The sequence below is a fragment of the Bos taurus genome, chromosome 19 (assembly GCF_002263795.3).
Source record: "Bos taurus isolate L1 Dominette 01449 registration number 42190680 breed Hereford chromosome 19, ARS-UCD2.0, whole genome shotgun sequence".
Lineage (NCBI taxonomy): Eukaryota > Metazoa > Chordata > Mammalia > Artiodactyla > Bovidae > Bos > Bos taurus.
Window position 1 is genome coordinate 592,943 of NC_037346.1, and position 25,469 is coordinate 618,411.

Here is a 25,469-nt window from a genome sequence, read left to right on the forward strand (position 1 = left end):
TTTTTTTTTTTCCCCCTTAAGGAAAAAGTGAGATCATTCTTGAATCTTCAGAATGGACTGCTTGGATCTCCTTGCAGTCCAAGGGACTCTCAAGAGTCTTCTGCAACACCACAGTTCAAAAGCATCAATTCTTCAGCGCTCAGCTTTCTTCACAGTACAACTCTCACATCCATACATGACCACTGGAAAAACCATAGCCTTGACTAGACGAACCTTTGTTGGCAAAGTAATGTCTCTGCTTTTCAATATGCTATCTAGGTTGGTTATAACTTTTCTTCCAAGGAGTAAGCATCTTTTAATTTCATGGCTGCAGTTATCATCTGTAGTGATTTTGGAGCCCAAAAATATAAAGTCTGACACTGTTTCCACTGTTTCCCCATCTATTTGCCAGGAAGTGATGGGACCAGATGCCATGATCTTAGTATTCTGAATGTTTAGCTTTAAGCCAACCTTTTCACTCTCCTCTTTCACCTTCATCAAGAGGCTTTTTAGTTCCTCTTCACTTTCTGCCATAAGGGTGGTATCATCTGCATATCTGAGGTTATTGATATTTCTCCCAGCAATCTTGATTCCAGCTTGTGCTTCTTCCAGCCCAGCATTTCTCATGATGTACTCTGTATATCAGTTAAATAAGCAGGGTGACAATATACAGCCTTGACGTACTCCTTTTCCTATTTGCAACCAGTCTGGTTTATCCCTAGGTATTTTACTATTTTTGTTGCAATGGTAAATGAGATTATTTTCTTGATTTATCTTTCTGATGGTCCATTGTTGGCATATAGGGGTTCAGATTTCTGTGTATTAATTCTGTCTCTTGTGACTTTACGAAATTCATTGATTAGCTCTAGAAGTTTTCTGGTGGCATCTTTAGGTTTTCTATCAATAGTATCATGTCATCTGCAAACAATGACAGTTTTACTTTTTTTTTTTTCAATCTGGATTCCTTTTATTTCTTTTTCTTCTCTGATTGCTGTGACTAGTATACTTCCAAGATTATGTTGAATAATAATGGTGAGAGAGGACAATCCCTTGTCTGGTTCCTGATCTTAGAGGAAATGCTTTCAAATTTTCACCATTGAGGAGTTTGTTTGCAGGAGCTTTGTCATATATAGCCTTTATTGTGTTGAAGTATGTTCCCTCTATATCCATTTTATGCAGACATTTTTTTTTTAATCCTAAATGGGTGTTGAATTTTGCCAAAAGTTTTTTTTTCTGCATCTACTGAGATGATCACGTGGCATATGGTTTTTATTTTACAGTTTGTTAATATGTTTTAGCACATTGATCAATTTGCATATACTGATGAATCCTTACATGCCTTGGATAAACCCTGTTTGATCATGATGTATAATTCTCTTAATGTATTGTTGGATTCCGATTTCTAGTATTTTGTTGAGGAATAGCACATCTATATTTATTGGCAATATTGGGCTGTTTTTTGGCATATCTTTGTCTGGTTTTGGTATCAGGGTGATAGTGGCCTTGTAGAATGAGTGTGGGAGTGTTCCTCTCTCTGTAATATTTTTGGAAAAGTTTGAGAACAATAGGTACTAGCTCATTTCTAAGTGCTTGATAGGATTTATCTGTGAAGCCATCTGGTTCTGGACTTTTGTCTATTGAAAGATTTTTAATCCGAGTTTCATTTTTATTACTTGTGATTGGTCTGTTAATATTTTCTGATTCTTTCTGGTCCAACCTTGGGAGGTTTTCCCTTTTTTGAAATTTGTTAATTTCTTCCAGATTTCCCATTTTATTGGCATATAGTTGTTTGTAGTACTCCCTTATGATCTTTTATATTTCTGCAGTGTCAGTTATATTAATTTGATTGAATTTTATTTAATAATCTCTCCTTTTTCATTTATAATTTTATTGATTTGAGTCTCTTCCCTTTTTTTTCCCCTTGGGGAATCTGGCTGAGGTTGATCAATTTATTAAAAAAAAATCTTCTCAAACAATGAACTTTTAGTTTCATTGATATTTGCTATTGTTTTCTTAATTTCTATTTCATTTATTTCTGCTCTGACCTTATAACTTTTTTTCTCCTACTAACTTTTTCTTCTTTCTCTAGTTGCTTTAGTTGTAAGGTTAAGTTGTATATTTGAGATTATTCTTGAATCTTGAGGTAGGATTGCATTTCTATTAACTTCCCTCTTAGAATTGCTTTTGCTGCATCATATAGGTTTCAGGTTTTTGTGTTTTCATTGTCATTTATTTCTAAGTATTTTTAAATTTCTCTTTGATTTCCCCAGTAATCTTTTGGCTACTTCAGATCAGATCAGATCAGTCGCTCAGTCATGTCCGACTCTTTGAGACCCCATGAATCGCAGCACACCAGGCCTCCCTGTCCATCACCAACTCCCGGAGTTCACTCAGATTCACATCCATCGAGTCAGTGATGCCATCCAGCCATCTCATCCTCTGTCGTCCCCTTTAGTAGCATAGTATTTAGTCTCCATGTGTTTGTGGTTTTTACTGTTTCCCCCCCCCCCCCCCGTAATTGAATCCTAATTTTATAGTGCTGTAGCTGGAAAAGATACTTTATGCAATTTCAATATTCTTAAATTTACCAAGACTTGAAGGAGATCAGCCCTGAGATTTCTTTGGAAGGAATGATGCTAAAGTTGAAACTCCAGTACTTTGGCCACCTCATGTGAAGAGTTGACTCATTGGAAAAGACTCTGATACTGGGACGGATTGGGGGCAGGAGGAGAAGGGGACGACGGAGGATGTGATGGCTGGATGGAATCGCTGACTCGATGGATGTGAGTCTGAGTGAACTCTGGGAGTTGGTGATGGACAGGGAGGCCTGGCGTGCTGCAATTCATGGGGTCGCAAAGAGTTGGACACGACTGAGAGACTGAACTGAACTGGACTGTTTTGTTACTTAATATATGACCTATCCTGGAGAAAGTTTTGTGTGCACTTGAGAAAAAAAAAAGTGTATTCTGCTGCTTTTACATGTAATGTCCTAAAAATATCGATTAAGTCTCTGTTTTAATGTGTCATTTAAGGTCTTTGTTTTCTTTTTAAATTTTTTGTCTGGATGATCAGTCCATTGGTATGCTTGGGATGTTAAAGTACCCCACTATTATTGTGTTATTATTGATTTCCCTTTTTATGGCTGTTAGCATTTGCTTTATGTATTAAGGTGATCCTATATTAGGTGCATAAATAGTTACAGGTGTTATATCTTCTTCTTGGGTTGATCTCATGATCATTATGTAGTGTCCTTCCTTGTCTCTTGTAACAGTTGTTAAAGTCTTTTTTTTTTTTTTCTGATATGACTATTGGTATTCCCCCTCTCTTTTTATTTACATTTGCATGGAATATATTTTTTCTTCTCCTTATTTTCTGTCTGTATGTGTCCCTATGTCTGAGGTAGACTTCTTGTGGACAGTACATATGAACTCTTTTTAGAATCCATTCAGCAATCTGTGTCTTTTTGCTGACACATTTAATCCTCTTACATTTAAGGTAATTATCAGTATATATGTTTCTCTTGCCATTTACTTAATTGTGTTGGGTTTGTTTTTTTTTAGTTCTTTTTTCTTTTCTTGTGTTTAGCATCTAGAGAAGTTTTTTTCAGCAATTTTTATAAAGCTAGTTTGTTAGTACTGAATTCTCTCAGCTTTTGCTTATCTGTGAAGCTTTTGATTTCTCTTTTGAATATTAATGAGATCCTTGCTAGATAGAGTAATTTTGGTTGTAGGTTTCCCCCTTTCATTACTTTAAATATATCCTGTCACTCCCTTCTGGGTTGCAGAGTTTCTGCTGAAACATTAACTGATACCTTAGGACTCCCTGATATGTTATTTCTTGTTTTTCCCTTGCTGCTTTTATTATTTTTCTTTTAATTTTTGTTAGTTTAGTATATGTCTTGGTGTGTTTCTTCTTGGGTTGTACCCTGTATGAGATTCTCTTTGCTTCCCAGACTTGGGCGACTATTTCTTTTCCCATGTTAGGGAAATTTTCAACTATAAATCTTTTGAAATATTTTCTAGGACATTTTCTCTATCTCTTTTTCTTCTGAGACCCCTATTACTTGTATGTTATTGTGTTTAATGTTGTTACAGAGGTCTCTGAGACAGTCTTCATTTCTTTTCATTCTTTTTTCTGTATTCTGATTTGCAGAAGTTATTTCCACCTTTCTATCTTGTCACTTATCCTTTCTTCTGCCTCAGTTATTCTGCTATTGATTCCTTCAGAGAAGGCAATGGCACCCCACTCCAGTACTCTTGCCTGGAAAATCCCATGGAAGGAGGAGCCTGGAAGGTGCAGTCCATGGGGTCGCTGAGGGCCGGACACAACTGAGCGACTTTACTTTGACTTTTCACTTTCCAGCATTGGAGAAGGAAATGGCAACCCACTCCAGTATTCTTGTCTGGAGAATCCCAGGGATGGGGGAGCCTGGTGTGCTGCTGTCTATGGGGTTGCACAGAGTCTGACATGACTGAAGCGACTTATCAGCAGCAGCCGTGATTCCTTCTAGTGTGCACGTGCAGACGCAGCTGGCTGCCCGACCAGGCCCCAGGCTACGGAGCATGCGTGGAGTCAAGCAGCAAGTGGAGTGAGGAGCTTGCCCCTACTCTTCTCGTCCGCATCTCCCGACACAGTCAGGGTGTGAAATGAGTGATTGTGAAGACGAGGCCCCCTGCTCCCAGCTTTCTTCATACACCCTTGCAGCTCTGCAGGAATTTTATGCTGAGCAGCAGCAGCACCACTCTCACCTCCGTGGTGATGACAAGTACAACATCGGGATAATAGAAGAGAACTGGCGGGTGAGCCAGTTCTGGTACAGCCCGGAGACGGCCCTGTACCTTGCTGAGGACGGCTTGGCAGCTGCCGGGGAGGGTGGCAGAATAGCGTGTGTGAGCGCCCCCAGCGTCTACCAGAAGCTGAGAGAGCGGCACAGAGACGATGTCTTCCTCTGCATATTTGAGTACAACCGGAGGTTTGCCGTATACGGAAAGGACTTTGTCTACTATGACTACAAGAACCCTGTGGACTTACCCGAGAGGATCACCACACACAGCTTTGCCATCGTCGTGGCAGATCACCCCTATCACTTGGAGGAATGTCTTAGGAAAATGTCAGAAACCATCAAGCTCCTGACCCGGGGAAAGATTCTGCTGTGCACAGGTGCTGTCGTGGAGGCGGTGGCAGCAAAGCTGCTTGGAGTGAAGATGTGCAAGTTTATTCCAGAACACACTCACCCTGGGAAACGAGTTTCACTGTTTCGTGAATTACGACTCCAGGCTGGACCATGATCTGTCAGTGCAGCTCCCAGTGCAGGAAGGACCCAAGTGACATTTCCTTTCTGAAAAACTACCACCTCCTCGTCCTCATTTTCGAGGTTAAGGCATTATGATTTCCTTAGGATGTCCCTGGACCGCAGGGTGCTTTTGCCGACTTGAGTCTGTGGAATTAATATCTGGAGGAACTTTTAGACCCCATCTAGTGGAGAAGGCAATGGCACCCCACTCCAGTACTCTTGCCTGGAAAAATCCCATGGATGGAGGAGCCTGGTAGGCTGCAGTCCATGGGGTTGCTAAGAGTCAGACAGGACCGAGAGACTTCACTTTCACTTTTCACTTTCATGCATTGGAGAAGGAAATGGCAACCAACTCCAGTGTTCTTGCCTGGAGAATCCCTGGGACAGGGCAGCATGGTGGGCTGCCCTCTATGGGGTCGCACAGAGTTGGACACAACTGAAGCAACTTAGCAGCAGCAGCAGTGTTTTCAATTCCAGTTATTGTGTTGTTCATTACTGTTTTTTCTTTAGTTCATCTAAGTCTTTGTTAAACACTTCATCCATGTTCTGTGCATGCCTCCAAGTTTATTTCTGTGAGTTGGATCATCTTTACTATCACTACTCTGAATTATTTTTCAGACAGATTGCCTATTTCCTCTTCATTTATTTGATCTTACATTTTTACTAGCTTCGCCATATTTATTATTCTTCTCATTGTATTTAACCTACTGTCTTTGAAGTTTTCTTTCTGCAGGTTGTAGGACCATTGCTCCTGTTGCTTATGGTATCTGCCGCCAGCAGATGAGGTTGACCCAATGGCTTGTGTAGGTTTCCTGTTGGAAAGGACTGGTGCCTGTGCTCTGGTGGGTAGAGCTGAGTCTCATCCCTCCAATGGGCAGGCCCACATCATGTAGTGTGTTTTGGTATATCTGTGTGCTTAGCACTTTAGACAGCCTGTCTGCTAATAGGTGGGTTTGTGTTCAAGTTATGATTGTTTTTTAGTGTGACGTATTAAGTATCTTGGAGTCAAGGTAGAGACTTTCTGTTGAGATCTTGCCAATTAATATTCCCCAGGTCTCAGAATTCTCTGGGATTTCCCAGGTGGTGCAGTGGTAAAGAATATGCTTGATAACAGCACTGACACAATGGGCGTGAATTTGAGCAAAGTCTACGAGATAATGAAACGCAGAGGAGCCTGGGGTGTTGCAGCCCATGGGGTTGCAAAGAGCCAGACGTGATTTAGTGACTGAACATCAACAAGGAATTCTCCAGTGGTCCAATGTCCTGGCCTTGGCACTCCCACTTCAGAGGCTCAGGCCTAAACCCTGGTTAGGGAACCATGATCTTGCAAGCCACACAGTGCAATGAAAAAAGGGTCAGGAAAGAAAATAAACAAACAAAACCCAAGACAAATGGCAAAGACAAAAACAAAGAATGATAGTTTTTAAAAAAGGAAAACAAACGAAGAAACAAAACCCAAGATAGATGGTAAAAGAAAAATGAAACAAAGAAAAATAAAAACTAAAACACACACACACATACAAAAAAAGAAACAAAAACAATGAAAATAAAAAAAAAAAACAGAAAGCAACCAGACAAATAAAAGAACCTAAAAACAAAATCAGAACAATTAAAAACAAAACTAAGAAAAATAAGAAAGAAAACCAAAGTAGAATACAAACTAAAAATAAAGTAAAATAAATGTTAAAAACAAAACAAGGAAAGAACACAAAACAATGGAAAGGTAAAGTAAAAATAGAAAAATACAAATTGCATTAAAAATAATGAAAGCAGCAACAGAACATATAAACAGCAATAAGAATATTTTCCTGGTGTCTCATTTGTCAGTGTTTTTACCCCCACTATGATCCCCAGCCAAATTCTGCTTTCCCTAGTATTCTCTAGGTAGGCTTCTGGACTTGCTATGGACAAGGTGTGGGCAGCTCAGACTCTGAGCTGGCCCAACCATAATATGTACTTGACCCCATTGACTGGTCTCAGTTGTGGGAAAATTCATTGTCCATTCATATATTCCACAGATGCACAGTTTATCAAGATGATCATGGGGATTTAACTTGTGGCTTGTGCAATTACATGAGAAGATTTTCATTCCTCTTCCTTAGTCACTCTATTCTTGGGCTTTAGCTAAGGCCTTAGCCCCACCTCTGCATGTGGGCCTCCCACAGAGGTCTGCTCCTGAGGCTTCCCCAAAGCAATTAGATCTGACCTGGTGAGGACAGGGCATGGAGGTGGCCTGGCTGCTGGGTCACAGGAGCCCTGGCAAATACAGATGTATGGGGGATCAGTGGCTGCAAGAGATATAGTCCAGCCAGTGAGAAAGTACACAGGGAAGCCAATGGCCAGGAGTTCAAGAGATCCAGCTATAGTGGTAGCCTTTCCCATAATCCACTGGCTATAGTGAAAGGATCAGTCCTGTTGGTGACCTTTCCTAGCGCCTGATGACAGGTGCTTCTTCTTTTTCTTCTTCTTTTTTTTTTTTTTTAATTTGCAAACCTGTTTCACCCAACAATGGTCAAAAGGTTGTGTAATTTTTTAACAACTTAAACTTTTATTTGTTGGAAGTTTGTTGTTGATGATGACTATAAGGAGATGTGGAGCTACCCTAGAATGTCATAAAGCCAGCATTGGTGAATTTTCTTAATTATTCACAGGGATGTTTACATGAGAGAGGTAAACTGGGAGGGAAAGATGATACTCAGAGCAATTCCTGAAAGCTGGAGGGAACTGTTTAGTGCAGTGCCTGGAGGGAAGGGACATCTCACATTTTCTTTTTATTCCTTTTTCCAAGGGTCATCTGATTGACAGCCCTTTAATCCTGTTGGGTATCAGTGAGAAACCATCTCCCCTTCTATTTATTCCTTCTGATTCTTCTGCATGAGTGGAACCTAGAACCTGCCCCTGGATCCAGCATCATTTTTCTCTGTAGGATAGAAGCTACCTGGATCCTCAGGCCCCAGTGCTCTAAACTCATTGTTTTTGCATCTCACTGAAAGAGTCTTTATTTTTCATAAACCTCATGGACATAAATATTGGACATAGATATTTCGCTTTGGTAATATCTATGCAGCTTGGGTTATTTTGCTATTTTTCTAAGATTCAATAGGACTATAAACTGATATTCTGATTGGGATGGAAATGGTAAGAAGAGAAGAATGAAGGAATGCAACACACTTACTTTAATAAATATAGAAACTACCACCAATCCGTTTGGGCTCTTTGCAGCTTCTGTGACATTGGTATATAGCTCGTGGTTATAGTGGATGAGCTGCACCTGGAAGAAGGAAAAAGCAATAATGCAATAATGAGAACAAAATGTAACATTAAAAGATATGAGGCACCCCATAGCCACCCTACATAAGGCTAAACTATAAAGTAAATTGTAAACAAAAAAAAAATTGGAAAGATAGTTCTATAATTGAGATTTCAGGGATATGGCATGTGTCATAAAATACATGCACATGCACACACACATACAAAAATACCCATACATATTTGCAGTTATTTTCTGGTAACAATCATGGCTTTAATAAGATCAGTGCCCATCTGGCTCTGGCTTCAATTAAAGGGTATGTAAAGTTACATTCCCTTGTTAGAAGCAGAATTGCCCTACAGAGGTGGGCCAGCTTTCCAGGATGCACCTACAGTTGCCAAGTAAATATTCCTCATGGCCATGGGCAAGAAGAGAATTGCTAAATCCTTTCAGTCAAGTGACTTTGGAGGAGACTGGCTAACCTGCAAGATGAAGTGCTCCTAAGGGAGAGGAAGTTGATGGCTTAGGTTTCTGATGCATCAGCCTGCCCAGGTTATCTGTGCCAGACTTAACTTGTTCCTTATTGAATGAAGATCAGTAATATGCCTGTTGAGCCTTTATGCATTCATTTCAGGCTGTGGTTTTAAAATATGTTTTAACAGTATGGTGGTATAATTTTGTAAATTTTGTAATAAACTAAACGATAGAGAAATTGAAACAAAAGCCCCCCCCCCATCTTTCTAATTGTAGTCCAAGCAATATAATTATTAAGAGTTTACTACATATCCTTCCAGATATTTTTGTGTTTATAACTCACACACACACACTCACAGAGAGAGAGTTTAAAAAATATTAAATGAGTAAATTACCAGAAACATACAACCTACCAATATTGCATCAAGAGAACATAGAAACATGAACAAATGAGTACAAATAAAGTGATTGAAGTAGCAATCAAAACCCTCTCAGCTAAAAAAATCCCTGGACCAGATGGCTTTGTGGGTGAGTTCCACCAATCTTTCAAATAGAATGCATATCAATCCTTCTTAAACTCTTCAAAAACACAGAAGAAGAAAGAACATTTCCAAATTCATTTTATTAGGCCAGAGTCATCCTGACACAAAGCCAGACAAAGACACTGCAAGAAAACAACTAAAAAGGCCAATATCTCTAACAGAACAATGCACTTCCCAGGTGGCACGCTAGTGGTAAAGAACCTGCCTGACAATGCAGGAGACATACGAGATGAGATGAAGGTTAGATCCCTGGTTCTGGAAGATCCCCTGGAGGACGGCATGGCAAACCACAATGTAACAGAACTGAGGACCCTGAGATAAATCCTCACACTTATGGTCAATTGATCTTCAACAAGGGTGTCAAGAACACATAATGATACAGGATAGACTATTTAGTAAATTATTTTGGGAAAACTAGCTATTACATGCAGAATAATGAAATTGGACTCTGCTTCATACCACATATAGAAGTCAACTAAAAGTGGATTAAAGACTTATGTATTAGACCTGAAGCTGTAAAACTAGTAGATGAAAGAAAACATAGGAAAAGGTTTTTTGACATTGGTCTTAGCAATGTTTTTTTGATTATGACAGCAAGAAGCACAGGCAATAAGCAAAAATAGAAAAGTGGAATTGTGTCAAACTAGAAAGCTTCTGCAAAGTAAAATGTGCGTGTGCTCAGTCACTCAGTCATGTCTGATTCCTTGTAACCCATGGACTGTAGCCCTGCCAGGTTCCTCTGCCCATGGAATTTTCCATTTCCTACAATTTGCATTTATTGCCATTTCCTACTCCAGGGGATTTTCCCGAGCCAGGGATCTAATCTGAATCATTTGCATCTCCTACATTACCAGGTGGATACTTTATCACAACAGCCACCTAAGAAGGTCAAAGGAAGCAAACAAAACAGTAAAAGGGCAACCTACAGAAAAGGAGAAAATATGTGCAAACCAAGTATCTTTTAAGGATTAATATCCAAAATAAACAGGTAGCTCATACAACTCAACAGCAAAAACAAAAACAGAAACCTGATTTAAAAAATGCACAAATAATTTAAATTGACGTTTATCAAAACAAAACACACAAATGTCCAATAGGTACATGAAAAAGTGCACAATATCACAAATCATTGATGAAATACAAATCAAACCCATGATGCGATACAACCTGACACTTGTTATCAGTCAGTTCAGTTCAGTTCAGTTGCTCAGTCCTGTCCGACTCTTTGTGACCCCATGAATCACAGCACACCAGGCCTCCCTGTCCATCACCAACACTCGGAGTGCACTCAGACTCACATCCATTGAATGGGTGATGCCATTCAGCCATCTCATCCTCTGTCATCCCCTTCTCCTCTTGCCCCCAATCCCTCCCAGCATCAGAGTCTTTTCCAATAAGTCAACTCTTTAATGAGGTGGTCAAAGTACTGGAGTTTCAGCTTCAGCATCATTCCCTCCAAAGAACACCCAGAGCTGATCTCCTTTAGAATGGACTGGTTGGATCTCCTTGCAGTCCAAGGGACTCTCAAGAGTCTTCTCCAACACCACTGTTCAAAAGCATCAATTTGGTGCTCAGTTTTCTTCACAGTCCTACTCTCACATCCATACATGACCACTGGAAAAACCATAGCCTCGACTAGACGGACCTCTGTTGGCAAAGTAATATCTCTGCTTTTCAATATGCTATCTAGGTTGGTCATAACTTTTCTTCCAAGAAGTAAGCGTCTTTTAATTTCATGGCTGCAATCACCATCTGCAGTGATTTTGGAGCCCAAAAATATAAAGTCTGACACTATTTCCACTGTTTCCCCATCTATTTCCCATTAAGTGATGGGACCAGATGCCATGATCTTCATTTTCTGAATGTTGAGCTTTAAGCCAACTTTTTCACTCTCCTCTTTCACATTCATCAAGAGGCTTTTTAGTTCCTCTTCACTTTCTGCCATAAGGGTGGTGTCATCTGCATATCTGAGGTTACTGATATTTCTCCTGGCAATCTTGATTCCAGTTTGTGACTCTTCCAGACCAGCATTTCTCATGATGTACTCTGCATATAAGTTAAATAAGCAGGGTGACAATTACAGCCTTGATGTACTCCTTTTCCTATTTGGAACCAGTCTGTTGTACCATGTCCAGTTCTTATTGTTGCTTCCTGACCTGCATATAGGTTTCTCAAGAGGAAGGTCAGGTGGTCATATAATGGCTATTAAAAAAAAAAAAAAAAGACAAGGGATAACAAGTGTTGATGATGATGTGGAGAAAAGGGGACACCTGCACACTGTTGGTAGAAGTGTAAACTGGTGCTGCCACAATGGAAAACAGTGTAGAAGTTCCTCAGAAAATGAAAAAGAGAACTACTACATGATCCAGCAACACCACTCTGCATATATGTCTTAAAGAAATAAGATCTAACTCTTAAAGAGGTATCTGCATTCCCATGTTCATTGTGTCATTATTCACAATAGCTAAAATATGTAAGCAACATGAGTGTCCACAGATGGATGAATGGATAAGGCAAATGTGATACATGCCCCTCCCTCCCTAGACACCTGAAGATTATTCAATAATAATAGTGACTGAAATCCTATTATTTGTGACAACACCAATCAACTAGATGAGTCAAAAGTACATTTTGCTATGTGAAATATGCCAGAAACAGAAAGACATATACTTAATAAACTCACTCATATGTAGAAAATAAAGTAGTCAAACTCATAAAAAGAGAGTTTAGAATAAATGATCCAAAATCTTGAAAACAAAATGGAGTTACAGCTAAAGATCCTGGAGACAAGAATTGAGAAGATGCAAGAAATGTTTAAGAAGGACCTAGAAGAAATAAAAAAGAGTCAATCAATAATGAATAATGCAATAAATGAGGTCAAAAACACTCTGGAGGGAACCAAGAGTCGAATAACAGAGGCAGAAGATAGGATAAGTGAGGTAGAAGTTAGAATGGTAGAAATAAATGAAGCAGAGAGGAAAAAGAAAAAAAGAACTAAAAGAAATGAGGACAATGCAGAGGCCTTTGGGACAATGTTCAACACCCCAACATTTGAATCATAGGAGTCCCAGAAGAAGACAGAAAGAAAGGCCATGAAAAAATACTTGATGAAATAATAGTTGAAAACTTCCTTAAAATGGGGAAGGAAATAGTCACCCAACTCCAAGAAATCCAGAGAGTCCCAAACAGGATAAACTCAATTCAAAACATACCAAGACACATATTAACCAAATTAAGAAAGATCAAACACAAAGAAAAAATTTAAAAGCAGCAAGGGAAAAACAACAAATAACACACAAGGGGATTCTCATAAGGATAACAGCTGAACTTTCAATAGAAACTCTTCAGTCCAGAAGGAAATAGCAAGACATACTTAGTGATGAAAGAGAAAAACCTACAACCAAGATTACTATACCCAGCAAGGATCTTATTCAAATATGAAGGAGAAATCAAAAGTTTACAAACAAGCAAAAGCTGAGAGAATTCAGCATCACCAAATCAGCTCTTCAACAAATGCTAAAGGATATTCTCTAGACAGAAAACACAGAAAGGGTGTATAAAGTTGAAGCCAAAACAACAAAGTAAATGGCAACAGGATCATACTTATCAATAATTACCTTAAACGTAAATGGGTTGAATGCCTCAACCAAAAGACAAAGAGTGCCTGAAAGGATACAAAAACAAGACCCTTGTATATGCTATCTACAAGAGAACACTTCAAAACAATGGACACAAACAGAATGAAAGTGAAGGGCTGGAAAAGATATTTCACAAAAATGGAGACCAAAAGAAAGCAGGAATAGCAATACTCATATCACATAAGAAGAGACAAAGAAGGACACTACACAATGATCAAAGGATCAATACAAGAATAAGATATAACAATTATAGATATATATGCACCAAACATAGGAGCCCCATAATATGTAAGGCAAGTGCTAGCAAGTATGAAAGGGGAAATTAACAATAACAGAATAATAGTGGGAGACCTGCATACCCCACTCACACCTATGGACAGATCAACTAAACAGAAAATTAACAAGGAAACACAAATTTTAAATGATACAATGGACCAGTTAGACCTAATTGATATATATAGGACATTTCACCTCAAAATAATGAATTTCACCTTTTTCTCAAGGGCACGTGGAATTTCTCCAAGATAGATCACATCCTGGGCCATAAATCTAGCCTTGGAAATCTTTTCTGACCACAATGCAGTAAAATTAGATGTCAATTACAGGAGAAAAACTGTTAAAATTTTCAACATATGGAAGCTAAAAAACATGCTTCTGAATCACCAACAAATTACAGAAGAAATCAAAAAAGAAATCAAAATATGCATAAAAATGAATGAAAATGAAAACACAACAACCCAAAAGCTATGGGACACTGTAAAAGCAGTGCTAAGGGGAAGATTCATAGCAATACAGGCTTACTTCAAGGAACAAGAAAAAAGTCAAATAAATAACTTAATTCTACATCTAAAGCAAGTAGAAAAAGAAGAAATGAAGCACCCGAGGGTTAGTAGAAGGAAAGAAATCTTAAAAATCAGAGCAGAAATAAATGAAAAACAAACAAAGAGACCACAGCAAAAAAAAAAACAAAAACAAAAACAAAAACAAAAACGCAAAGCTAGAAGCTGGTTCTTTGAGAAGATAAATAAAATTGACAAATCATTAGCCAGACTCATCAAGAAACAAAGGAAGACTAATCAAATCAGCAACATTAGAAATGAAAATGGGGAAATCAAACAGACAACCCAGAAATAAAAAGGATCATAGGAGACTACTGTCAGCAACTATCAGCCAATAAAATGGACAACTTGGAAGAAATGGACAAATGCTTAGAAAAGTATGACTTTCCAAAACTGAACCAGGAGGAAATAGAAAATCTTACCAGACCCATCACAAGCATGGAAATTTAAACTGTAATCAGAAATCTTCCAGCAAACAAAAGCCCAAAGGCAATGGCACCCCACTCCATTACTCTTGCTGCAAAATCCCATGGAAGGAGGAGCCTGGAAGGCTTCAGTCCATGGGGTCGCTGAGGGTCGGACACAACAGCGACTTCACTTTCACTTTTCACTTTCATGCATTGGAGAAGGAAATGGCAACTCACTCCACTGTCCTTGCCTGGAGAATCCCAGGGACGGGGGAGCCTGGTGGGCTACCATCTATGGGAATCGCACGGAGTCGGACACGACTGAAGCGACTTAGCAGCAGCAGATGGCTTCACAGCTGAATTCTACCAAAAATTTAGAGAAGAGCTAACATCTATCCTACTCAAACTCTTACAGAAAATTGCAGAGGAAGGTAAACTTTCAAACTCATTCTATGAGGCCACCATCACCTTAATTCCAAAACCAGACAAAGATGCCACAAAAAAAGAAAACTACAGGCCAATATCACTGATGAACATAGATGCAAAAATCCTTAAAAAAAATTCTAGCCAACAGAATCCAACAACATATTAAAAAGATTATACATCATCACCAAGTGGGCTTTATCCCAGGGATGCAAGGATTCTTCAATATCCACAAATCAATCAATGTAATACACCACATTAACAAATTGAAAGATAAAACCTTATGATTATCTCAATAAATGCAGAGAAAGCCTTTGACAAAATTCAACATCCATTTATGATAAAATCTCCCAGAAAGTTAGAATAGAAGGAACATACCTCAAAATAGTAAAAGCTATATATGGCAAACCCACAGCAAACATTATCCTCAATGGTGAAAAATTGAAAGCATTTCCCCTAAAGTCAGGAACAAGACAAGGGTGCCCACTCTCACCATTACTATTCAACATAGTTTTGGAAGTTTTAGCCACAGCAATCAGAGGAGAAAAAGAAATAAAGGGAATCCAGATTGGAAAAGTATAAATAAAATGCTCACTGTTTGCAGATGACATGATCTTCTACATAGAAAACCCTAAAGACTCCACCAGAAAATTACTAGAGCTAATCAATGAATACAGTAAAGTTTCAGGATATAAAATTAACACACAGGAATTCCTTGCATTCCTACACACTAACAATGAGAAAACAGAAAGAGAAATTAAGGAAACAATTCCATTCACCATTGCAATGGAAAGAATAAAATATTTAGGAATATATCTACCTAAAGAAACAGAAGACCTATATATAAAAAACTATAAAACACTGATGAAAGAAATAAAAAGGACACAAATAGATGGAGAAATATACCATGTTCATGGATTGGAAGAATCAATATAGTGAAAAAGAGTATACTACCCAAAGCAAAGTATAGATTCAATGCAATCAATCCCTATCAAGCTACAAATGGTATTTTTCAGATAACTGGAACAAATAATTTCACAATTTGTATGGAAATACAAAAAGAAACTCCAATAGCCAAAGCAATCTTGAGAAAGAAGAATGGAACTGGAGGAATCAACCTGCCTGACTTCAGGCTCTACTACAAAGCCACAGTCATCAAGACAGTATGGTACTGGCACAAAGACAGAAATTTAGATCAATGGAACAAAATAGAAAGCCCAGAGATAAATCCACACACCTATGGACATCTTATCTTTGAAAAAGGAGGCAAGAATATACAATGGAGAAAAGACAATCTTGTTAAAGAGATTTCTTTAACAAGTGGTGCTGAGAAAACTGGTCAACCACTTGTAAAGGAATGAAACTAAAGCACTTTCTAACACCATACACAAAAATAAACTCTAAATGGATTAAAGATCTAAACATAAGATGAGAAACTATAAAACTCCTAGAGGAAAACATAGGCAAAACACTCTCCAACATAAATCACAGCAGGATCCTCTATGACCCACCTCCCAGAGTAATGGAAATAAAAGCAAAAATAAACAAATGGGACCTAACTAAACTTAAAAACTTTTTCACAACGAAGGAAACTTTAAGCAAGGTTAAAAGACAGCCTTCAGAATGGGAGAAAAGTATAGCAAAGGAAGTAACTGACAAAGAATTAATCTCAAAAATATACAAGCAACTCTTGCAGCTCTATTCCAGAAAAATAAACTACCCAATCAAAAAATAGGCCAAGGCACTAAACAGACATTTCCCCAAGAAGACATACAGATAGCTAACAAACACATGAAAAGATGTTCAACGTTCCTCATTATCAGAGAAATGAAAATCAAAACCACAATGAGGTACCATCTAATGCTGGTCAGAATGGCTACTATCCAAAAGTCTACAAACAATAAATGTTAGAGAGGTTGTGGAGAAAAGGGAACCCTCTTACACTGTTGATGGGAATGCAAACTAGTACAACCACTATGGAAAACAGTGTGGATATTCCTTAAAAAACTGGAAATAGAACTGCCATATGACCCAGCAATCCCAATGCTGGGCATACACACTGAGGAAACCTGAATTGAAAGAGACAGATGTACCCCAGTGGTCATTGCAGCACTGTTTATAATAGCCAGGACATGGAAGCAACCTAGATGTCCATCTGCAGATGAATGGATAAGAAAGCTGTGGTAGGTGTACACAATGAAATATTATTCAGCCATTAAAAATAATACATTTGAATCAGTTTTAATGAGGTGGATGAAACTGGAGCCTATTATTCAGAGTGAAGTAAGTCAGAAAGAAAAATACCAATATAGTATACTAATGCATATATATGGAATTTAGAAAGATGGTAACAATAACCCTGTGTACGAGACAGCAAAAGACATACTGATGTATAGAACTGTCTTTTGGACTCTGTGGGAGGTGGGGAGTGTGGATGACTTGAGAGAAGAGCATTGAAACATGTATATTATCATATGTGAAACAGATCACCAGTCCAGGTTCGATGCATGAGACAGGGTGCTCAGGGCTGGTGCACTGGGATGACCGAGAGGGATGGGATGGGTGGGTTGTGGATAGGGGGTTCAGGATTGGTAACACATGTACACCCATGGCTGATTCATGTCAATGTATGGCAGAAACCACTACAGTATTGTAAAATAATTAGCCTCTAATTAAAATAAATAAATTTAAAAAATTGGTGGTTGTCAGGGGTTGAGTGGAAAGGGAAATGAGATTATTGTACTCTTGTACAAAGTTTCAGTCATGAAAGTGAATGACTTCTGGAGCTCTGAAGCACCAGAATGGTGGTGATAACTAACAATATTTTATTGTACACTTGGGATTTTCTGAAAGTATAGATTCTAAGTTAAATCTTATCACACATACTCACACACTGGTAACTATGTTGGGGTGATGGATAGGTTATTTAGTTTGATTCTGGTGGTCTTTCACAATGTATACATGTATCAAAATATCAAAGTGTACACCTTAAATGTGTACAATTTTTATACATCAAATATATATCAATAAAAATAAAAAGTGAAAGAAAAACAGTGGAAATGGAAAAAACTGGAATAATACTCAGCCATAAAAAGGAACACATTTGAGTCTGTTCTAAGCAGGTGGATGAACTTAGAGCCTATTATACAGAGTGAAGTAAATCAGAAAGAGAAAGATAAATACCGTATTCTAATGCATATATACAGAATATAGAAAAATGTTACTGAATAATTTATTTAAACGGAAGCAATGGAGAAAGCAGACATAGAGAATAGACTTATGGACATGGAGAGAGAGGAGGAGACGGTGAGATGCATTTTAAAAACTAAAAAAAGAAAAAGGACTTCTGAAAACAGGTAAAGAGTTAGTCCAGATCAAAGTCCTTTTTGGAAAGTTGGTGTAGGATGATCCTGGGAGGGGCTTTTTAGGATGATGTCTCATTGGCACCCCACTCCAGTACTCTTGCCTGGAAAATCCCATGGATGGAGGAGCCTGGTGAGCTGCAGTCCATGGGGTAGCGAAGAGTTGGACACGACTGAGCAACTTCACTTTCACTTTTCACTTTCACTTTTCACTTTCATGCACTGGAGAAGGAAACGGCAACCCACTCCAGTGTTCTTGCCTGGAGAATCCCAGGGACGGGGTAGCCTGGTGGGCTGCTGTCTATGGGGTCACACAGAGTCGGACACGACTGAAGCAACTTAGCAGCAGTAGCAGCAGCATTGTCAGAGTATTAATGGACTTAATGATAATTCTAGTATTGAATTAAAATCCTATGATGATGTCAGGTGTTGTTAGGGCTTGGAGGAGCTCTTGTAATGGATCAGGGACTAGGATTTACTCTGTGATGTGCAGGGATTTGCTGGGTCATTGTCTGTGATCATGTAAGTAGAGACTTACAGGAATTCCCCTACATATGAACCTTGAAGTAGTTAAGTTTCAAAGGTGCGAATATGCATTCCTTGTCCAATCATATAAGTTAGTTCATGTCTTATGTACATTGTCACATACATGCCTCCTATTTGTGTATTTCACTGTACAGTACTGTATAGTGTTCAGTAGTACAGTATCTTTATTTCAAGTTCAAGATGTCCCAGAGCAAGAGGGTAGATAGAATTGAATCCAGCAAGGAACCAGAACCTGTGCTATCATCATCAGATGTAAGTGAAATCACAGTTTGCCATCCATCTCCTATTGCTGATGATCCTTCAGTTCTACCATTTTCCACCTCCTCTCCCTCCTCTAGTCAGTCTGTAACTCTTCTTGCCTGTTGACTCAATGCCAGCCCCTGTATGCAAGCAGTTGCACTGTATTAAAAGATTAAAAATGTTTTCTTTATTTTTTTATATATTATTTGTATAAAACGTCCTATAATCTATCATAGAACCAATTGTGTAAAAAGAAAAGAAAATAAACAATGGACAACGGAAATTGAATCATTTGTAAGTAATTATGAACTTGATTTTTAAAACTTTTTTAAAAATTTAAAATGTTGGTAGATATCTTGCTAAGTCCATGTAAATGAATCTACCTAAATCTTTCTAATAGTTGTAGAATTCTCCATCATATAAATGCATTGCAACACGTTTACCATCCTTTCAATAGTTTTCAGGTCATTTCCATTTTTTGTCTCTTGTAAATAATGTCACAACAAGATTAGCATACATCCTTCTATAATGATATAAGCATTTTCCACAGGTTGATGTGAGTATATAACCAGTTAAGTTCAGTCACTCAGTCATGTTTGACTTTCTGTGACCCCATGGGCTGAAGCAAGCCAAGCTTCCCTGTCCATCACCAACTTCTGGAGTTTGCTCAGACTCATGTCCATCAGGGGCAGTGATGCCATAGAACCATCTCATTCTCCGTCATCCCGTTCTCCTCCTGCCTTCAGTCTTTCCCAGAATCAAGGTCTTTTCCAATGAATCAGTTATTTGCATCAGGTGGCCAGAGTATTGAAACTTCAGCTTCATCATCAGTCCTTCCAATGAATATTCAGTATTGACCAGTTTGATCTCCTTGCAGTCCAAGGGACTCTCAAGAGTCTTCTCCAGCACCACAGTTCAAAAGCATCAGTATTTCAGTGTTCAGCTTTCTTTATGGTCAACTCTTACATCCATACATGACTACTGGAAAAAACAGAGCTTTGACTAGATGGACCTTTGTCAGCAAAGTAATGTCTCTGCTTTTTAATATGCTGTCTAGGTTTGTCATAGCTTTTCTTCCAAGGAGAAAGTGTCTTAATTTTGTGGCTGCAATCACAATCTGCAATGATTTTAGAGCCCCCAAAATAAAATCTCTCAATTTTTTCTACCGTTTCCCCCTTCTATTTACCATGAAGTGATGGAACCAGATGCCATGACCTTAGTTTTTTGAATGTTGAGGTTTTTTTTTTTTTTTCCACTCTCCTTTTTCACTTTCATCAAGATGCTCTTTAGTTTTTCTTCACTTTCTGCCATAAGGGTGGTGTCATCTGCATATCTGAGGTTATTGCTATTTCTCCCGACAATCTTGATTCCAGCTTGTGCTTCTCACAAGCCAAGCATTTCTAATGATGTACTCTGCATATAAGTTAAATAAGCAGGGTGACAGTATACAGCCTTGATGTATTCCTTTCTCAATTTGGAGCCAGTTTGTTTTTCCATGTCTGGTTCTAGCTGTTGCTTCTTTACCTGCATACAGATATCTCCGGAGGCAGGTAAGGTGGTGTGGTATTCCCATCTCTTGAAGAATTTTCCACAGTTTGTTGTGATCTGCACAGTCAAAGTTTTGGTATAGTCAATAAAGCAGGAGTAGATGTTTTTCTGGAACTGTCTTGCTTTTTCAGTGATCCAATGTCAAGAATACTGAAGTGGTTTGCCATTCCTTTCTCCAGTGGACGACATTTATTCAGAACTCTACACCATCTTGGGTGGCCCTACAGGGGGCCACTCATTGTTTCACTGAGTTAGACAAGGTGGTGGTCCATGTGATCAGTTTAGTTTTCTGTGATTGTGGTTTTCATTCTGTCTGCCCTCTGATGAATAAGGATAAGATGCTTATGGAATCTTCCTGATTGGAGAGACTGACTGTGGGGAAAGCTGGGTCTTTTTCTGATGGGCTGGACCATGCCCAGTGAATCTTTAATCCAAATTTCTTTTGACGGACGTGGCTGTGTTCCTTCCCTATTGTTTGGCGTGAGGCCAAACTGTCCACCCAAAACTCCACTGGAGACTCCTGAACACTCACAGGCAAGTCTGACTTAGTCTCTTATGGGGACACTGCTCTCTTCTTCTGGTTCCTGGTGCACACAAAGTTTCATTTATGCCATCCAAGAGTCTGTTTCCTCATTCCTGTGGAAGTTCTGCAATTAAATCTCACTGGCCTCCAAAGTCCAATTTGCTGCATGTTCTCAGTCCTTTTGCCAGATTCCCAGATTGGGAAATCTACTGTGGGTCTTAGAACTTTCTTAACAGGGTGAGAATTTCTTTGCTATAATTGTTCTGCATTTTTTGGTTCATCTGCTCGGTGACTATATGGTGGGGTTAATGGTGACCTCCTCCAAGAGGGCTTATGCCACACGCTGCATGACTCAGGTCTGCTGCAACCAGAGTCTCTGTCTCTGTGACAGGCCACTGTTGACCCGTACCTCCACAGGAGACACTCAAACATTCAAAGGCAGGTCTGGCTCAGTCTCTGTGAGGCCCCTGGGACCTGGTGCCCACAAGGTTTTGTTTGAGCCCTCCAAACTTCTCTGGCAGGTATAGGGTTTGATTTTAAATGCGAGTTCTCCCCTCCTACCCTCTTGTTGGAGTTTCTCCTTTTCCCTTAGATGTGGGGTATCTTTTTTTGTGGGATCCAACATTCTCCTGTCAATGGTTGTTCACCAGCAAGTTGAAGTTTTGGAATTCTTTCAGAAGAAGACAAGTACACGTCCTTCTACTTCCCCATCTTTTTTTTTTTTTTTTTTAATTTTATTTTATTTTTAAACTTTACATAATTGTATTAGTTTTGCCAAATATCGAAATGAATCTGCCACAGGTATACCTGTGTTCCCCATCCTGAACCCTCCTCCCTCCTCCCTCCCCATACCCTCCCTCTGGGTCATCCCAGTGCACCAGCCCCAAGCATCCAGTATCGTGCATCGAACCTGGACTGGCGACTCGTTTCATACATGATATTATACATGTTTCAATGCCATTCTCCCAAATCTCCCCACCCTCTCCCTCTCCCACAGAGTCCATAAGACTGATCTATACATCAGTGTCTCTTTTGCTGTCTTGTACACAGGGTTATTGTTACCATCTTTCTAAATTTCATATATATGCGTTAGTATACTGTATTGGTGTTTTTCTTTCTGGCTTACTTCACTCTGTATAATAGGTTCCAGTTTCATCCATCTCTTTAGAACTGATTCAAATGTATTCCTTTTAATGGCTGAATAATACTCCATTGTGTATAGGTACCACAGCTTTCTTATCCATTCATCTGCTAATGGGCATCTAGGTTGCTTCCATGTCCTGGCTATTATAAACAGTGCTGTGATGAACATTGGGGTACACGTGTCTCTTTCCCTTTTGGTTTCCTCAGTGTGTATACCCAGCAGTGGGATTGCTGGATCATAAGGCAGTTCTATTTCCAGTTTTTTAAGGAAACTCCACACTGTTCTCCATAGTGGCTGTACTAGTTTGCATTCCCACCAACAGTGTAAGAGGGTTCCCTTTTCTCCACACCCTCTCCACCACCCATCTTTTTTTAAATTTAAATTTATTTATTTTAATTGGAGGCTAATTACTTTACAATATTGTATTGGTTTTGCCATACATCAATCCACCACGGGTGTACATGTGTTCCCAATCTCGAACCCCCCTCCCACCTCCCTCCCCATAGAATCCCTCTGGGTCCCCATCTTGTCTTAAGTGATAAGACACTTATTGGACTACTCTAATATGTAGCACTACTTATTGGAGTATCTAATAAAATGGTGCGTATAAAAGTGATTTATGACTCTGAAACTATAAAGAGTATTCATTATTCCCAATATCATATAGTGAATTTTAAAAGGAGGTATTTTTTTTAGAAATTGTGAAAGTCAATGACCAGAAAAAGGTATTTTTCCTTGCTCTTTGCAAAAACACTTCTAAACCAGTGAACTGTAACCTTCACTGTGCATCCAGTTCACCTGGGTGCTTTTAAAATCCACCTATGCCAAATTCTGATTCATTTATGGTGGAAACAAGGCACTGGTACTTTTTAAAACTCTCTAATTAGAGGGTAGCTGGAGTGGAGGACCAATGCAACACAGTCAATAAACATCAATATCCGTATCCCATCAGTGTGTACTCAGAAGGATGGTACTTTTATTCTAAAAATATCTTGATCATTTTGAGTCCATAGAGCTTCTCTTGGTGGGAGCACATATTATTGCTGCTCTTGAAATATCCTATTTGTTTATCACTTCTTTACTTCTTGTGAGTTTTGCCAATGATGGCAAATGGTTATACAGCAGTTATTCTGTTATCAAAAAGTCAACCTCAGGCAGGAAGTGGTGAATCTGTCATGCCTGTACAGAAATCAGGCCAGGCAAACTTACACGCCTGTGCTCATCAGTCTCCCCCCACCTTTTCCCTCCCACCACACAGTCAAGATTTTACGTAGATGGAGAAACAGGAGCTATGGAGAGGCCTGTTACACTTCCTTTTAATGTTGAGTAAGCTTCTTAATGAGAATCAAAGCACATTCTGCCATCTATTAAGACCTTCAGATCATGTGACCTAGAAAATATTCCTTGAAATTTCAGCATGTGCTGAAGAATAGTGAGGAGAGATAAAAAAGCCTTCCTCAGCAATCAATGCAAAGAAATAGAGGAAAACAACAGAATGGGAAAGACTAGAGATCTCTTCAAGAAAATTAGAGAAACAAAGGGAACATTTCATGCAAAGATGGGCACAATAAAGGACAGAAGTGATAGGGACCTAACAGAAGCAGAGGATATTTAGAAGAGCTGACAAGAATACACAGAAGAACTGCACAAAAAAACATCTTCATGACCAAGATAATTATGATGGTGTGATCACTCACCTAGAGCCAGACATCCTGGATGTGAAGTCAAGTGGGCCATAGAAAGCATCACTACGAACAAAGTTAGTGGAGGTGATGGAATTCCAGTTGAGTTATTTCAAATCCTGAAAGATGATGCTGTGAAAGTGTTGCACTCAATATGCTAGCAAATTTGGAAAACTCAGCAGTGGCCACAGGACTGGAAAAGTCAGTTTTCATTCCAGTCCCAAAGAATGCTCAAACTACTGCATAATTGCACTCATCTTACACACTAGTAAAGTAATGCTCAAAATTCTCCAAGCCAGGCTTCAGCAATACGTGAACCGCGAACTTCCAGATGTTCAAGTTGGTTTTAGAAAAGGCAGAAGAAGCAGAGATCAAATTGCCAACATCTGCTGGATCATGGAAAAAGCAAGAAAGTTCCAGAAAAACATCTATTTCTGCTTTATTGACTATTCCAAAGCCTTTGACTGTGTGAACCAAAATAAACTGTGGAAAATTCTTAAGGAGATGGGAATACCTGATCAGCTGACCTGCCTCTTGAGAAACCTATATGCAGGTCAGGAAGCAACAGTTAGAACTGGACATGGAACAACAGACTGGTTCCAAATAGGAAAAGGAGTACGTCAATGCTGTATATTGTCACTCTGCTTATTTAAATTATATGCAGAGTACATCATGAGAAATGCTGGGCTGGAAGAAGCACAAGCTGGAATCAAGATTGCTGGGAGAAATATCAATAACTTCAGATATGCAGATGACACCACCCTTATGCCAGAAAGTGAAGAGAAACTAAATAGCCTCTTGATGAAAGTGAAAGAGGAAAGTGAAAAAGTTGGCTTAAAGCTCAACATTCAGAAAATGAAGATCATGGCGTCTGGTCCCATCACTTCATGGGAAATAGATGGGGAAACAGTGGAAACAGTATCAGACTTTATTTTGGGGGGCTCCAAAATCACTGAAGATGGTGATTGCAGCCATGAAATTAAAAGGCACTTACTCCTTGGAAGGAAAGTTATGACCAACCTAGATAGCATATTAAAAAGCTGAGTCATTACATTGCCAACAAAGGTCCATCTAGTAAAGGGTATGGTTTTTCCCGTGGTCACGTATGGATGTGAGATTTGGTCTGTGAAGAAAGCTAAGTGCTGAATTGATGCTTTTGAACAGTGGTGTTGAAGAAGACTCTTGAGAGTCTTGGACTCTCAAGATCTCCTTCGACTGCAAGGAGATCCAACCAGTCCATCCTAAAGGAGATCAGTCCTGGGTGTTCACTGAAAGGACTGATGCTGAAGGTGAAACTCCAATACTTTGGCCACCTCATGAGAAGAGTTGACTCATTGTAAAAGACCCTGATGCTGGGAAGGATTGGGGGCAGGAGGAGAAGGGGACGACAGAGGATGAGATGGCTGGATGACATCACTGACTCGATGGACATGAGTTTGGGTAAACTCTGGGAGTTGGTGATGGACAGGGAGGCCTGCCATGCTGTGATTCATGGGGTCGCAAAGAGTCGGACGTGACTAAGTGACTGAACTCAACTGAACTGAAGACCTTCCCACCATGTGACCTAGAAAACATTCTT

The 25,469-nt window shown here is 39.2% G+C and overlaps 1 protein-coding gene and 1 pseudogene across 1 annotated transcript in view; one reads left to right on the forward strand and one right to left on the reverse strand.

The window, feature by feature from the left end:
* Nucleotides 1–25,469, reverse strand: part of CA10 (carbonic anhydrase 10) — an 845,692-nt gene that overhangs the window by 20,175 nt on the left and 800,048 nt on the right. Inside the window, 1 exon segment of the mRNA NM_001079609.1 lies at nt 8,448–8,543. Within this exon segment, the coding sequence (NP_001073077.1) occupies nt 8,448–8,543 (96 nt within the window).
* On the forward strand, nt 4,557–5,436 carry LOC101907572 (EEF1A lysine methyltransferase 1-like; annotated as a pseudogene).